The sequence below is a fragment of the Leguminivora glycinivorella genome, chromosome 27, assembly GCF_023078275.1.
Source record: "Leguminivora glycinivorella isolate SPB_JAAS2020 chromosome 27, LegGlyc_1.1, whole genome shotgun sequence".
NCBI classification, from domain to species: domain Eukaryota; kingdom Metazoa; phylum Arthropoda; class Insecta; order Lepidoptera; family Tortricidae; genus Leguminivora; species Leguminivora glycinivorella.
In genome coordinates, this window is record NC_062997.1 from 3,158,757 (window position 1) to 3,175,824 (window position 17,068).

The 17,068-nt window shown below is 36.0% G+C and overlaps 2 protein-coding genes across 2 annotated transcripts; one reads left to right on the forward strand and one right to left on the reverse strand.

Annotated features, from left to right (window-relative positions):
- The first annotated feature begins 5,445 nt into the window (after positions 1 to 5,445).
- LOC125240337 lies at positions 5,446 to 8,518 on the forward strand. The gene is made up of 4 exons (XM_048148231.1): positions 5,446 to 5,525; positions 6,309 to 6,449; positions 7,812 to 7,916; positions 8,328 to 8,518. The coding sequence occupies exons 2-4, from the start codon at positions 6,315 to 6,317 to the stop codon at positions 8,445 to 8,447; spliced, it is 360 nt and encodes a 119-aa protein (XP_048004188.1). The 5' UTR covers positions 5,446 to 5,525; positions 6,309 to 6,314; the 3' UTR covers positions 8,448 to 8,518.
- An 839-nt stretch (positions 8,519 to 9,357) lies between these two features.
- LOC125240198 (gastrula zinc finger protein XlCGF17.1-like) lies at positions 9,358 to 10,290 on the reverse strand. The gene has a single exon (XM_048148022.1). The coding sequence runs from the start codon at positions 10,288 to 10,290 to the stop codon at positions 9,358 to 9,360; it is 933 nt and encodes a 310-aa protein (XP_048003979.1).
- Positions 10,291 to 17,068: the final 6,778 nt, after the last annotated feature.

Sequence of the window (17,068 nt, forward strand, 5' to 3'; positions counted from 1 at the left end):
AGACTTGGCTGTATTAACTATAATTGATCCTAATTGACACTAAACATATATTTAATCATCTTCATCGTCTAAATCAAACGTACAATATTTTTTTGAGATTATTTTCAATATCTTCAAAATATTTTTTTTTCTATTCACGTTTCGTAACAATATTATTATTTATTAAGAGTTTGTTTGTAACTTTATTAAAAACAGCTGTTCTTCAAATCATAGACGGTTCATCAGATATATTACGTGACCTAACATTTCAGTAATACGATAGAAATCGTTTTCAGATAGCAATTTTCTCCTTCACGTCTTATTCGCAAGGAGCTTCTACTTGGCACGCTGCCAATGTTACTGGGTATGCAGGGTATTAACTGTCTTCGTACTTGCTAAGTACTTGTACTTGCTAAGTACATGTACTTGCCAAGCGAGGTAATTTAGCTTAAGGTGATTGCGAGATAGCGAAAAATTTGCTCTTCATTTTCGAAATGCACATTATGTCATTTATGTGTCTAAAGTTGATACTATTTTTAAAGTTTTAAGGAAATCGTTTATTTTAATAAATTTACCTGAATCACTCATACCTATCTCATACAAATATACCTACATTTAAAATACAAGTTCTGATTTTAACAAATTCTTTCAAATAACTCAATATTAGAATTGCCATGACGATGATGCGTCTAAAAGTAACGAAATTTCAATGAAATACCGAAATAATCTGAATTACTCATACCTATATCGTAATAATCGTATAAAAATCACATTATTAAATGGATTAAACTAGAGAAATATATACTATGAACTCCGATTATAGGTACATAATATTGTTATTGTTTTTAGGGTTCCGTACCAAAAAGGTACAAAAGGAACCCTTATTAAAATATCTAAATTAATATTCAGGTACTTAGCCGATTTATGCAACTCATTATTTTATCGATCGTTTTCTGAAATAGTTGGAAAGATGTGGTCGATAGCACTAGATTCCCAATTTTACTCGTCCTATAAAAAGACACATCTCGAAGAGCTACGACTAAACATCTGCTACGAACGCTACGCTGTCGTAGCACTTTCATCGTCCTTGGTAGTTTTGGTACAAAAATCAGGCAGGTAAGCAATAAAACTACTGCTCTGCTACTACCAAGTCCAATAAATAACGTTTCGGGGCAACTAAGTTTCAATAAATAATTTTTTGGGACAACTAATGTTTCGGGGTGACTAAGTTTCATTTCATTTCATAATAAAATGTCAGAAAACATCTATAAAAAAATACCCTATACCATTCCCAAGTATCAGCAATCAATTAGGTGTTGAACTTGTGCCCTTATGGACCATAAATAGTTGGTGTTTTGCTGTATATGTTTTATTTGATGAATATTTGTTTTACTACATATAATTGGGTAGTTAAGTATTTATATCGTTTTTGACTGAGACTTGACAAACGTCACATTTGTACGATTTAAACACATTTTTTGTAGAAATCCGGTTCGAAGGACCATTTGCACCTGACGATTATTTTTAACATTGACATAACACCGTGTTTTTATTAAAAAAATTCTCTTAAAATATGACTCGGAGTCGTATTATTATTATATACAAACAGTATCACAATTAGATACAAGTGCATAATTACAAATATAATTAGGTACACTTCGTTAGATTCGATAATAAACTTATTGTCAACATATTTGCACACGTTAAATGCAATGTACACTGACATTTTCGAAGCATTTTATTCGTCAAATCTAAGTGTTTTGACACCAAAATATTTTAAGTATTATAAAACTATGTTAAATTATAATGATTAGTATCGAAATGGATAGGGTAAACCTATACAATCAAGATTCACTTCATGGGGCAGGAAACTCCTGTATTAGTGTTTCTACCTTTTGGTGACAGGTGTAGCGAATAGCTTGAAATGTTAGCTTGATTTGTTCAATAGCATTTACATTGCACTTATTAAGAAATAACTGTTTGTATACTTTTTAAAGAGTATTTTAGATTATAATTAGTAAATGTAGGTAAACTAATGCTGTTCATTCAATATCCTTGCAAGACATACGCAAAACCATAGATAGTGCGATTACAAGATAAAAATAGAACCACCTACGTCTGGCTTTGGCTTGAACTATCGATCGAAATTTGAAACCTAATATTTTTAGTCGCAAAAACCTCGCACTAATAATTATTTTATTTCGGGTTTAAATATTTTTACATTTAATTTCTATAAATTATTTGATTATTTTTTTAAACTTTTTAAAAATGAATTGAATTAGAAATATGAGAATAAATACAATTAGAATGCGCTTATATTCCATTTTTAAGTTGCATTTTTTAATTTTTTTTTTCAAAGGCACTGATATTTCTATTTTACCACACATTTTTTTACATTTTATTTAATCACTTCGTTGCACTTACTATAAATAAATCACACTGCATATACACTTATATGTACACTGTAATAACACAGTCCGCATTCACGGGACGTCACAAGAAAATCAATATCTGTTTTCACTAAAGTCCGTTTTAAAAACTAATTTAATAACACTTGTGTGAGTTTGATCGCGTCGGTCCGTGGCGGGCATAATAGTTTATATTTTTTTTGTGAAAAAAGTATAGTGTGTTACATAATAATAGTGAATTTGGTGTGTTTTTCGTGCGGCTCGAGCGCGCGGGCGAGGGGACGAAGGGTGTCGGGAGGGCTCGGGTGCCATCGGCAGAGGGTGAAGAGTGAGTCATTAGCCTCGGAGGGGTGGTTTTGCGTTTCGTTTCATGCATTTTATTTGACAATTTTTTTTTTTATTATTTCCGTGCCAATATCAAAGAACATATTGAACGCAACATGTACTAAATTATTATTTAAAAAAACTTGTGCGTTTAAAATGGAATGTCAGCTGTAGTGTAGGTATGTATTTGGCGTCGTTGGTGAAATATATTTACTTATATGTTTTTGAGTTTCGTTTCACGCATTTTTTTAGTGCCAATACCTAAGAAAATCTTGTGTAAGTACATATTTATAATAAATATAAGTAAATTATATGAATTTAAAATAAATTAAAAATATCTTGTGTACTTAACCATGTCAGTAAATAGTTCTAGATATAGGGATAATAGTCGGTATAAAAATAGAGAATTTTTGTTATTTATTTTTCTAAATCATGTTTTAAATATGCAATCATTATTGAAGTGTTTTTTTTTTTGCTTCATGTATGTAGGAAGGTTAGTTACGAGCAAAATAAGTGGCAACTTTTTCTTCTCTGTCAATACTGACACGCATAAATTAGGTATTTTTACACCGTCTTTGAAAGGACTTTACTGTCATATAAATTTATTGCCTGTACAGTGAGCTACAAAAGTGCATGGCGAATTTATCAATGACTTCATTCATAATTTCTCCATCCAATTTCGCAGCCCACTGTACCTAAATGAAGATCGTTAATAGATGCTTTTTTGGGATTATTTATATAGGATTTACAATCTTCATACTAAGAATCGTATCTCGATTTTTAGCGCCACCTATTAAATACTATCATGAGTACATTGATGATGCCCACAAGTTTTTTTTTTAATGTGTATAGATCATAATATTTTAATAAAGAAATATGTCATTTGTTCTTATAGAAAATAAAAACACTCATAAATATTTGGGGAAAATATGATTTTAGCATTATACAGAGTGGGCCTGTAACAAAGGCGAATAATTGAACTCTAGGCTATTCTCCTTATACTGATCAACATTTGTTCGGCGACTTTTAAAAATAACTTGTATTTTGATTTTTATCACCCTTGAAAGTTTTTTCTAAGAGGTAATGTATTGCGAATTCTGTAAAGTGTGACAGACAACGTCAATGACAACGATAATGGCGTACATTGAAGCTAATATTTATTTTGTATGAAAAATTAAAAATTTAAAGCCTTCATAATTTTTAAAAGTCACTGAACAACTTGATCAGTATAAGGAGAATAGCCTACAGTTCAATTCTTCGCCTTTGTTACAGGGGGCCGATTTTTGAATCTCACGGCGTTCGAATTCAGAAAATTGTCACGGTGAATTGCCTACTATTTTCGGTGACAATTTACTGAATTCGAACGACGTGAGATTCAAAAATCGGCCCCCAGGCCCCACTCTGTATAGTTATTGCTACTAGTCAATATTTCGGCCAAACGAAGATAATATTATACTTAAGTAATCTAAGTACTGCTTATTATGTACTCGTATCATTGTGTTATACTTTTTATTGACATAATATACAACATAGTATAAAATCACAGTAAATAAAATAAAATACCGTAATGTCTGGGCCGAGTTATTCAAGCGAGAAGCGCCATTAGCAAGTCTATTTTTATGCTAATATTGATACCCATTGAACTTTTAATTAATGCCATGAAGTTTTATTAATTAGAGTAACTTTCGACCCCAGTTGCCGCCAACCTTTTATATAGCGATTTAAGCCACATAACATAACATAATATCTTGTAACTTGTAATTATTATAAAAAAATCCTTCTGGCAAAACGCTTTTCAGTCGACATCTAGCGACAAGTAGCGTATTTATAAGTACTTAGTTACTACTAACAAAGACATATGTAACTCCGTATAGACGGATAAAGTCTAAGAAAAAAACGTACCTCAAAGCCCTAGACAAAAAGGTACGGTGGCCTAGATGGCGTTACATCTTTGGGGAACGCTCGGCTAGATGGCGCCAATATTAATATTTGACATTTTAACACATCTCAAGCTAACAATATGGGTCAAATTCACAAATTGTCAAAACTGACGTTCGAAAGTTTTAAGCTCGTGTCGAGAGATGGCAGTCTATGCACAGTGATTACACATTTTACTTTGACAGTAACTCTCTATAATACTCGATCCTCTTTGCTTTTATATAGCGATTGAGACCACATAACGTATTGTCTTGTAATTATTTTAAAAACTCCATACTTTGCTTTTCTGTCAAAAAGCTTTCCAGTCGACATCTAGCGACAAGTAGCGTATTTATAAGTACTTAGTTACTACTAATTTATGTTTTTATTTAAACACTTGTTTTTGCTATATCCCTTTTGTTTTATAACCGGGGGCCGATTTTTGAGTCTCACGGCGTTCGAATTCAGAAAGTTGTCACTGAAAATAATAGGCAATTCACCGTTTTAACCGGTATTTTAGTGAAAGTGAGATTCAAAAATCGGCCCCCTGGATCTATAGATACTTAAAGCCTGACCAGAAATATAATTACGACTATTGTCAAGAGGGCGCTGTTATTCTGATGTATGGGATGAAAGTTAAGTATAGTATGAAGAAAATAGTTCCAATGAAATTCCGTAACATGGCGCGTAGTCATATTACATATTTTGTGGTGAGGCTTTACAAGTAAACTAGCTAGCTAACTCACGATTTTATTTGTAGTACGAACGAGTGGACACGAACTCTTAAAAACTGTTGAAAACCCCTGACTTGTTGAGAATCCTAAATTGTTTGTTCTTTTTCCATCAGTTGTATTTTTATATCAGACTTTGTTTGTATCTTGTGTTCAAAATAATCAGGTAAATTGTCCTTGCATGGATCGATATTTATGTTTTGATTTTAATAACAAATATTTTTTTATTAAAATCGAACCAAATATAACAATTTTTAAATTCTTTGTTTTTCGAACAAAACTCTGTAGATTGGCAATTAAGTTTCCCCTAATATCCATTAAAGTATACACGGTGTAACGGTATGAGGGAACCAAAAGATTTTAACTACGCATTTCTGAGGGCAAAATAAAGATAAAACGTCAAATTTCGCAAAAAAAATGTTGTATTTTTTTTTTAGTTTTTTTGGATATATTTTCACATAAAAAGTAAATGTTATTCGTAAAACTGGCACTAAAAATAATAATTTTAACTTTTTTGTAAAAAAATACTTTTTTGCAATGAGTTTCTAGTTATTTTTTGACATCTATCTACGAAGATAGTTAGATTATGTCCGACAACCTGTTCATAGCCATCAAAACAGCGCTGTATTCTGAGAAATATTAAGTAATTGTTATTTTTTTTTAATGATTAGGTATAATTCTGAACGTAGGCGAAATCCAGAACAGTTTACATGACATTGTACTCTTCTAATATGATGAGGAATACGCTGTTAAAATTATTCGGTTTCCTTATCTTACACCGTGTATAATATCAATCAATCAATCAATCAAAATATTCTTTATTCAAATAGGCTTACAATAAGCACTTTTAAATTGTCAACAATGTACAAAATTCATCTCTAAATACAGAACTCTCGTTTCTCAAATTCATCTTACAAATTCCATGTATTTCCATCCATGTATTTCCTAGTAGAGAATGGCGACCAAGACATCGTCGATAGGCAAACACAGCCGCTACTTCACCACCGTCACCCCCGAGCGTTTCTCCGTGCTTCGTAACCGTTTCGACCAGTTCCTAGTTAACTTGGACAAGGATGTACCCGTCATCCAGGTATTGTACAGATCAAAAATATCCAAGCGCCCGGGGTGCTCAATATATCTAAGGGCATTTTCAGAATTTGGAAACCCCAATTAGCGTAAGTAACAAAAATTAACTCACTGTAAGTTTTGTGACGATAATTAAGCATTAAATTTCAATAATAGTTATTTGTTATACAAGGGGGCAAAGTTGTATTTTAACGCCGAGTGTGGAATTGAAAAACGAGCAAGTGAAAGGATTCTATAGTTGAACCACGAGCGAAGCGAGTGGTTCGAGAATAGAATCCTGAACTTGCGAGTTTTTTAACACACGAGTAGTAAATACATTTGCACCTAACACAAAACTTTTCCCCTCATTATAGCGAGGAAACTACAACGCAAAAAATGCGTTTATCACTGCTTCCAGTAGTTCCACGGGTGGTAAATCATCTTTATTACTAGATTCACCTACTTTTATCAATTTTAAAGCAGTTAATTTGACTTTATTCAAGGTCAAATTACTTTACCCACTAGTGGATAAAATGCGTTTTTACCCGCTGGTATTAAAGGACAAAACACGTGTTTCCGAGCTAGTGAGGGGAAAAAATATTGTTTTTGTGTTAATTAACTTTAAGCGATAATCTACATTCAGAATGTGAAAAAAGTAAATTTTTAGACAGATTTTTAAGCTTATTTGTCGTCGCAAAACTGACAGCGAGTTAATTTTTGTTAACAACTCTTATTAGGGGGTCCCGAATTCTGAAAATGCCCCTAAACACGCAAGCTAACGCCTTAACAATCGCCGCATGATACTCCCATGGGTTTAGGCGACATCTAGTGTCAATTAACGGAATTAATAGTACTGCTATTTAACTCTAGATGTCGCGACTCGTAACGAACGAAATCAGCCACGCGCTTTATAAACGGTAAATAACCTAACCACAAAATTAAAATTTTGAAAAAATCCCCGACTGCGACATAGCAGACCGATTGTCATGAAAAATGGCTAAGAACACTCCCGACTAACTCAGCTTTCAGACAAAAAAAAACTAAACCTAAATCGGTTCATCCGTTCGGGAGCTACGATGCCACAGACAGACACACACACAGACAGACAGACAGACAGACAGACAGACGGACAGACAGACAGACAGACACGTCAAACTTATAACACCCCTTCGTTTTTGCGTCGGGGGTTAAAAATGAGCGGGCATCATGACAGTCGAAATGTGTGAAACAGCCAAATTTTTCTTCGCGATTTCAGCATTGGTCCCATAATAAAAGTTGTTCATTATGACCTCAAAACTCACTATCCAAAGTTTGAAACGGTCCTTTTTATTCAATTCAATCTAGCATTTGGGATACCTAATTAATGTGCATAATTATTGTTATTCAGGTGTATGACCAGCTTCGGCAGGAGCAGTTGGAGCAGCTGGCCGTCATCAGGGAAGTCAGCCAGACGCTGCAGCAGAAGAAAGATGACGACATACTGAAGGCTAAGGTGAAGGATTAACCCACAGAATATAATAGTACAAGTACAAGTACAGAAGGCGCACTCCTTTAATGTTCACAAAATGTCGCCATTCTAAATTCTTACCTACATTAACAAACGGACCGCACGTGAGCAGCCGACATTAAGTTCTATTGCGGCGCGCTAAGGTCGTCACCACTGAATGGGCCTTGCACTCGCGGCCGTCGGCATTACTTTTAGCTCGGCATATATTTTTCCCAAAGTCATAAAACAAATGCCTGTCACGTTTTTCCAAAAATAAAATACCTGCATTTAAGGGTTAAGAATAATCGTCAGTTTTACTGGTACTGTATTGTACATACAAACATTTTTCATAATAACGCCATCTAGTGGCGAGTAGAGAAATAATCAATGCTAACTTATTTCGATTTTTTTTCACAGCAAGCGGCAGAGGAAGCTCAGAAGAAAGCCGAGGCCGACGCAAAAAAGAAAAAAGAAGAAAGCAAAGAAGGAGAGCAGGAAGTTAAAGAAGATAAGATGGAGACCGTTGATACGCCATAAATTATTACTTCATAATGTTATTTTATTCTATTTATTCATAATAAATTATAGTAAATAAGTTACGAGAAAAATACTGTTTTATTTGATTGAGTCTTAAATTATTATTATTTTCATGACCCCCCCCCCCACCCCCTGGATCCGCGCATGAGTACCTGTTTCCCTTATTTAACAGCTGCAGGTCAGGTATTAGCCAATGATCTTATAATGAAGTTGGCAAATATTTACCCATTTGTGCCATGATAGTTTGCACTAAATTCTTATGGCCATGCCAAGGTGATAACATAAGTTTAGTGCTAGTAAGAAAAATATCTCTTTCTCCCTTTCACTTGTGGGATGACCTTGGCACATCCCGGTAATCTTTCGAAGACCTTAGAATATTCTTTTTTTGTCATGGATTAAATCAAATCTTAGAGGACAATTGTTGCGAGATAGGAGCTAGCTATGACATCATCAACAAAAGTTGCCAACCCCATTTGAAATAAAATTGCAACTTCTTGAGCATCGAATTGTGATTCCAATATTATTTGATAAACCTGTCTGAAACGCCTTACTTAACTTCCTTTAATAATGAATAATATAGTTAAGAGACAGACAGTTAGGTACACATGATGTTGACTTAGTTGTGTTTAACTAAAAAGGTGGAAACATAAATGACAAATCTAGCTATAATTATTTATTAATAACACAAAGAGTAAACTAATTGTAGAGCTTAAATAAGTAAGATTTCATTTAGCAGCATTTTAAACATCTACACAATATTTAGAGTGACTAATTAAGATAATTTTGCATCCAATGAGTCATCAAAAACCAAGGTCAATGTCAAAGTAAATGAAAACAACTCGCTAATGGTTAGAATAAAAAAGTATAATTATATCCAATACATGATAGGTTACAGATTTAAGAAATAAAACTAAGAGTTGTCGGTCATAACGTCTTCCTCCTCCTCCTCAGGTTCGGCTAAGTCCGGGTGGCACACGCGTATATGCAGGTTCAAGTTGATCTTTACAATGAACGACTTTCCACAGGTCGAGCACTTGTAGGGTCGCTTCACATCATCATCTATATTCGGGGGATGGGCCCGAGCCATATGAGTGCGAAGCAGTGATGAGTGCATCGTACGGTCACACTGTGGACACTTAACCAGACAGTCTACCGGCTGTCCCTCATGCGTTTGCTTGTGCTTCTCCATTGTGATCTTTGACACAAACTGCTTGTTGCATATATCACACTTGAAATTCTTCACTTTAGTGTGTTTCTTCATGTGAACTTTAAGACAGTTCTTAGTCGGAAACATTTCATCGCATTTAGAGCATTTAAACTTCTTTATATCATTATGTAGCTGCATGTGAAGCTTCAAATAAGCTTGTCCAGTGAAACTTTTGTTGCAAATCTCACAATTAATAGTGCTGGTGGCAGAGTGAGTTTGCATGTGTGATTTTAAAAACTGAGCTGCAACGAAACTGCGGTCGCAGACCTCGCAAATGTACTTCTTGGAGGTGACACCCTCGTGCTTGCTGCGGTGGATGTCCAAGTGATATTGACTGTTGACTTTCACGTCGCAATGATCGCAACGGAACTTACGACGTTTTTTCGTGGTCGTCTGCTTGTGAGTCTGTGGCTCCGGATCGCGGGAAACTGGCCCGGCGTCCCTGTCATTCCCGTGAAACTTCTTGTGTAGCATCAAAAATTCCATCCCTTCAAACGTCAGATCACATACGTCGCAGCGGAACCGGGAATCGCCTTGCGAGTAATTAACTTCAGACCCATTGTACGCTTCCGCCATTTTCTCCCGCTTCACCGATTGACGATTATCGTTTGATTTTTCGCCGCCGGCCGGTTCCATCATGCTTTTCATCCAATGGTGATGAACGCCAACGCCTGACTTTGCCTCCATTTAATGAGCGACGCTATCACAGCATCGCGACGCAACGCAACTTCGATATTGATCCGTAATAACGGGTATGTGTAATCAAATTCGTGTACGCGCTTCCCGTCGTTATAGAAGTTTTAATTGTGCATTGTTGATATGATTTGCACCGAATTTTACAACATTTACGGAGGGCGACACAAAAGGAAGCCTTGTTACAGTACCATAAATTCCAAAAGAGAAGCGAAGCGCGTTGGTTTTTTTTCAAGCGGTTAATGACAGTGATAACTTTTTAATTTTGACACAGTTACGGTTGCCAGAGTAAAATTCTGGTCATTGAGATTGCCGAGCTGTATTTAACGGAATAGAAAAGTTTTATAATGTGAAATAGTAAATATAATAATATGTTATTATAAATTATTAAAATCTAATAATTCATAATGAAAGATGAAGTGAACAATGTGAACAGCAACACTACATAATCGAGTGTTGCTCTCTCTTTTTTCTTGGTGATAATCGTCCTGCAGAAAGAGATAACATGATTTATGGGGTGGACCTTATCGGAAACATTTTTTTCCCCGTTGCCCTGTTCTTCATACATAATGTGTATTCCGGTCGTAGCCATGTTGGTGGCAAATTATTGAGATTCGATTCGGCGAGCCTAGTGTACGCTTGGTGGTCGCCAGCCTTTATGTGTATTTTTCATTCTCCCCATTCAATCTCCCTATTTTTTTAACAATGGCAACTTTTGTTTTCCGACCAATGACCGCACTGACCGCACGTTGTGATAAACTTGAATGAAAAATGTCAGCTGCTATCAAAAATGGCGTACGGTTGACGACTGTCATAATTTCTGTGCTGAATTGTATTGTTTATTATATATTTTGATATTGAACCAAGGTGAAGGTCACAATGATTACGTATCAAATGCTCTATGTCTATCAATTATAGCGATTTCTGCTTTCTAAAGTCAACCAATCTTGACACTTTAAAATGGTGCAAAATTCAATTTTTCTGTGGGAAATTCAATATACTCCATGGGGAATTCAACTGCTACAAAATATAGGGGCGAACCTTTTACAATCATTTTAAAACTAGCTTTTGCCCGCGGCTTCGCTCGCATTAGAAAGAGACAAAATGTAGCCTATGTCACTTCCATCCCTTCAACTATCTCCACTTAAAAGATCACGTCAACTCGTTGCTTCGTTTTGCCGTGAAAGACGGACAAACAAACAGACACACACTCTTTCCCATTTATAATATTATTTTAAATTTTAAAATATAGGCATTTTAGGCATAGTTATGGGTCGTCGATGATTCCGCCAACGTATGTATTTAATAAATAAAATAAGAACACTTTATTTACCTTATTTATTTACCTAAATAAAGTTAATTTTACAGTTTTATTTCCTGCTGTCCGCCACTAGGCTAGGGCTGTCTCGTGGTCAGTTCAAACATTTCCATTTTATACATTTCTCTTACACTAAACTAAATTTTAAAAAGTTAAAGTGTACCTATTATAAGATATTTGTCTAAAAACATAATATTACAACCTTCATTATTTTATATTTCATATTTATTTCTGTATTTTGTTACATCTAAGAAATATTTAAACTAAATATAGCAGAAACACAACAGAACTAATCAACTATTCATAAAATTCTTTACTAACATGATGAGAAACCATACTATGACTAACTTGTATACATATATTACATATTAGTTGTATTGTATTCATAATATTACAATACGTTTGATTGTAATAAGAATATAAGTTACATTTGCTATTTATTTTAACTTTACTGCACAACTAACATTGCAGACCTAATGCCAAAAGCATTCTCTGCCACTCGACCATTAGTGCTATCTATAGTTCTACCACAGTATAATAAAGAATGTTCTACACTCTCTGCTATCTCCTCTGTATTAAGTGTAAACGTATTTGTCAGTAAGTGATTATTTGTAATCTCTTGAGAAATAAATACCTATCTAAAACATAAATATTCAATAGTTATTTGTTTTACGAGTACAAGGGGCAAAGTTGTTGTTTAACCGCATGTGCCAATATTGAATCCCGAGCAAGCGAAAGATTCTAATATTGAACCGCGAGCGTAGCGAGTGGTTCAAAAAGTGGAATCTTGACCGTTGAGAGGGTTCAAGGCACGAAGGTTAAACAAACTTTGCCGCCGAGTGAAACATATAATTTTTCCCATCACTAGCTCGGAAACACGTGTTTTGTACTTTAATACCAGCGGGTAAAAACGCATTTTATCCACTAGTGGGTAAAGTAATTTGACCTTGAATAAAGTCAAATTAACTGCTTTAAAATTGATAAAAGTAGGTGAATCTAATAATAAAGATGATTTACCACCTGTGGAACTACTGGAAGCAGTGATAAGCGCATTTTTAGGGTTCCGTAGTCAACTAGGAACCCTTATAGTTTCGCCATGTCTGTCTGTCCGTCCGTCCGTCCGTCCGTCCGTCCGTCCGTCCGTCCGCGGATAATCTCAGTAACCGTAAGTACCAGAAAGCTGAAATTTGGTACCAATATGTATGTCAATCACGCCAACAAAGTGCAAAAATAAAACATGAAAAAAAAATGTTTTATTAGGGTACCCCCCCTACATGTAAAGTGGGGGCGGATTTTTTTTTCATTCCAACCCCAACGTGTGATATATTGTTGGATAGGTATTTAAAAATAAATAAGGGTTTACTAAGATCGTTTTTTGATAATATTAATATTTTCGGAAATAATCGCTCCTAAAGGAAAAAAAAGTGCGTCCCCCCCCTCTAACTTTTGAACCATACGTTTAAAAAATATGAAAAAAATCACAAAAGTAGAACTTTATAAAGACTTTCTAGGAAAATTGTTTTGAACTTGATAGGTTTAGTAGTTTTTGAGAAAAATACGGAAAACTACGGAACCCTACACTGAGCGTGGCCCGACACGCTCTTGGCCGGTTTTATTTTTTATTCGCATTCGCATACAGCTCTTTAAAAACGTTCGAATAATCCGACTCATTTTTCGCCTTAAACGGTCTCTGAGCTTTAGGAATAGGTTTCGCGTACAACTCCTTATTCTCGCTGTTATTTTCACCAATTTTAGCATAATTTCCTTCGGATTTAGCTCCAATTTCAGCATAGTTTCCTTCAGAGTTACCAATTGCAGCATAGCCTCCTTCTGAGTTACCAATTGCAGCATAGCCTCCTCTGAGTTACCAATTGCAGCATAGCCTCCTTCTGAGTTACCAATTGCAGCATAACCAGCTTCTGAGTTTCCAATTGCAGCGTAACCTGCTTCCGATTGATTACCAATTGCAGTATAATCCCGTTTAGGCATGTACGGTTCCGCGTAAGGATTCTGGTTAGAACCGGACTTGACGTACGGTTCGGCGTAAGTCTCTGTAGGGTTACAACGGTTCGGGTCGGCGTATAGGGCTTCGCTCTTGTCTTTGGAGTCCTGGAAGAAGAAATATAAATGCAAAGTCAGAATTTGGAGAGTGTTGAATCGCCACGGAGAAAATGGGCCTTCACCAAGTTCATCTTAATAGGTATGAATATGAGGACATTGAGGACACGTAAATTAACCCTTAAATGCATACAATGCCCTTTATTTTAGTTTTGAAATATCTAATGTGCAAACCAAAAACAAAAGACAACTTATTATTTTCCTTCTGTGTAGTTATTTGTATTTGTTATCCTTGAATGATTTTGATTACTATTGTATTTATTGTACCTATTAATGACAAAAAAAATTGGACTCCCGGCCCAGTAGATAGGTAGTGACCTGCCTCTGAAGCAGGAAGATCCGGGTTCGAATATTGGTTAGGGCATTTATTTATGTTGAGTATACTTAACTCAAGCAAAATAACTATACAAGCCTTATTGAGGTATTTGGGCTCAATGTGTACCTTTGGTTAAAGCCTAGTTACCCTTCGGGTTGGAAGGTCAGATCTCAGTCGCTTTCGTAAAACTAGTGCCTTTCTTGGGATTAGGACAGCGGACCCCAGGCTCCCATGAGCCGTCAATGCCGGGATAACGCATGGAGGATGATGATGAATGTACCTTTGGTTCACTGTAGGTCCTTTCCACTGTGACCTTGGTTTTGACATTCTGGAGGGTCCTGGGCGCTGCCACCGGGAGGGTTGCGTAGTTCTTTTGATCTTTTGCCAAGTTTTCGTAGGTTAAATCGTCAGGCTGGAAGGAAAATAGAAATAACCTAACCACGAAATTAAAATTTTGAAAAAACCCCGACATAGTGGACCGATTTTCATGAAACATGGCTAAGAACGGGTGTGTTCTTAGTACTAGTTACTAATTCAGCTTTCAGACAAAAAAAACTAAATCTATATCGGTTCATCCGTTCGGGAGCTATGATACCACAGATAGGCAAACAAACAGACAGACACGTCAAACTTATAACACCCCGTCGTTTTTGCGTCGGGGTTAAAAAATAACTATATTGAGTGGCATGGTTGTTAACATGTTATTGTCAAATTTTGAATGGATAAAAAAATCAACGAGGTTGTGGACTGCTGACGATCATAGGTTTCGGAGACAGCTTACCACCAGGCGAAGCGTTTTGTTTGCCACCGTATATTTGTAGTATAAGTTTTTTGCAAAAATTTCATTTTTGGCACAAGCTTTTATCGCCGACTGTACCTTTCTTTTAACAGTCATCTGCTGCTTTCCGAGGCGTTTCTAATAATACATTACATCAGAGGCCGGGAAAATGAGGATTTCCGGCCAAGTGGGTATATACGGCCGAGCAGAGGCCGGGAATCCGTTTTCACGCCGAGGCATGTATAGTGCTTTTCTCAAACATACAATGAAATAAAAAAAAATGCTCTAAAGGACAATATTTTATTAAAAAAAGTTACTTTGCAGGCCTAGGCCTAAAAAATAATATGAAATCCCTTTACAGTCCTCTCGAGTTGTTGCGCCCAAAAAGCGATACTTCCCAGCCCATTTTAAGGAACGTAAAGACAATATTTCATTGCATGTTTGAGAAAAAACCCTTTACTCGATGGGGATACGACTTTTTATGACAGAGTTCCTATGACCACCTTTCTGCTCCATCATCAGATCAGCTCCACGATACCATAATAATTAATATTGCATTGTCACGTGATTTACATATGTGTGCAAAATTTCAGATCAATCGGAAACCGGGAAGTGGGTCAAATTTAGCTTCTTTTTGACGCACACTAACATACTAACAAGGCAAGTAGAATAAAAGCTTGTAATAAATAACCTAACCAAAAATTAAAATTTTGAAAAAACCCTCGACCGCGACATAGTGGACCGATTTTCATGAAACATGGCTAAGAACACTCCCGACTAACTCAGCTTTCGGACAAAAAAACTTTATCTAAATCGGTTCATCCGTTCGGGAGCTACGATGCCACAGACAGACACACACACAGACAGACAGACAAACAGACAGACAGACAGACGGACAGACAGACAGACAGACACGTCAAACTTATAACACCCCTTCGTTTTTGCGTCGGGGGTTAATAACAACTTACCAGCGGTTTCTTCTTCCGATAACATACAATGATGCACACTACGACGCAAATAGCTATGATTGCCACGCCACCACCCAGCGCAAACTTAAGCCACCAGGGGGATTCGTTTCCTGAAAATTTGAATTTTGTAAAAATTTAGTAACATTACATAGTTATAGGCTTTATCGCACGACCCTGCTTGCCCGGTTAGGAACGCCAAGTGTTTAAAATTAAAGGTGCAACGGATTCGTAGTATTTTTACACCTTCAATCGATAAATCTTCTATTGTTTGCTTTTTAAAGTGACTCTTAAACCGTTTGAACGCCAAGAACCATTAAACAGGGGCCCATTTCTCGAAACTACAAGTTACAATTTACAAGCAGATGTCTCTTTCCAACTTGTCATATTAGACATTGACTCTTGTAAATTGTAACTTGTAGCTTCGTGGTATGGGCCCCTGGGGCCCGTTTCTCGAAAGATACAAGGCCTTGTATTACAAGTGTGCGAACTGTCAAATCGTATGGGTTGTCATGGAAACACACTACAAGTGCGCGAACTGTCAAATCGTATGGGTTGTCATGGAAACACACTTGTAATACAAGTCTTGTACCTTTCGAGAAACGGGCACCTGGTCGTGTACAGTTGTACCCACAACCCACAACATTGATTACGACTTACGAGTACCACTAAAGTGGTTATGGCCATAGAGGAAAAAGTAAGGAAGGAGCTGTAACTCCATATATCAGTAAATTCGAGTTATCACGTGTCAAATTGCGTGAATTAGCAGTAGGTACCACTACTCGACACTAGGTGTCAACAGTGTCGCGTCTGTCAAACGATTAAAATTAAAATAGGTTTCAACTTATATTACAAGCAGAAGGAATTGAAAACAGAGTACTGATTAATATTATTGTAATATAAGCTAAAAATTGCTGAGCATTAGACTTTTCGTTCGTCGCGAGCGTGACATCTATTAACAAGTAGCAATATTGATAATTTGCGCTATTTGACGCGTGATTGACGCTAGATGTCACTAAAACAAAACTCGAATTTACTGATGTACAACTCTTTCCTCTATGTTATGGCGGACGCTGTCAAAGCAATAAAATTGTCTTGCTGACAGATAGAAAAACAAAAACCGGCCAAGAGCGTGTCGGGCCACGCTCAGTGTAGGGTTCCGTAGTTTTCCGTATTTTTCTCAAAAACTACTGAACCTATCAAGTTTAAAACAATTTTCCTAGAAA

What these genes read in the sequence shown, in the direction of transcription:
- LOC125240198 (XM_048148022.1), bottom strand. Translation starts at nt 10,290, where the DNA reads ATGGAACCGGCCGGCGGCGAAAAATCAAACGATAATCGTCAATCGGTG.
- LOC125240337 (XM_048148231.1), top strand. Translation starts at nt 6,315, where the DNA reads ATGGCGACCAAGACATCGTCGATAGGCAAACACAGCCGCTACTTCACC. An exon ending in AGGATGTACCCGTCATCCAG is followed by an intron (nt 6,450 to 7,811) that starts GTATTGTACAGA and finishes ATTGTTATTCAG; the next exon opens with GTGTATGACCAGCTTCGGCA. An exon ending in ACGACATACTGAAGGCTAAG is followed by an intron (nt 7,917 to 8,327) that starts GTGAAGGATTAA and finishes TTTTTTTCACAG; the next exon opens with CAAGCGGCAGAGGAAGCTCA.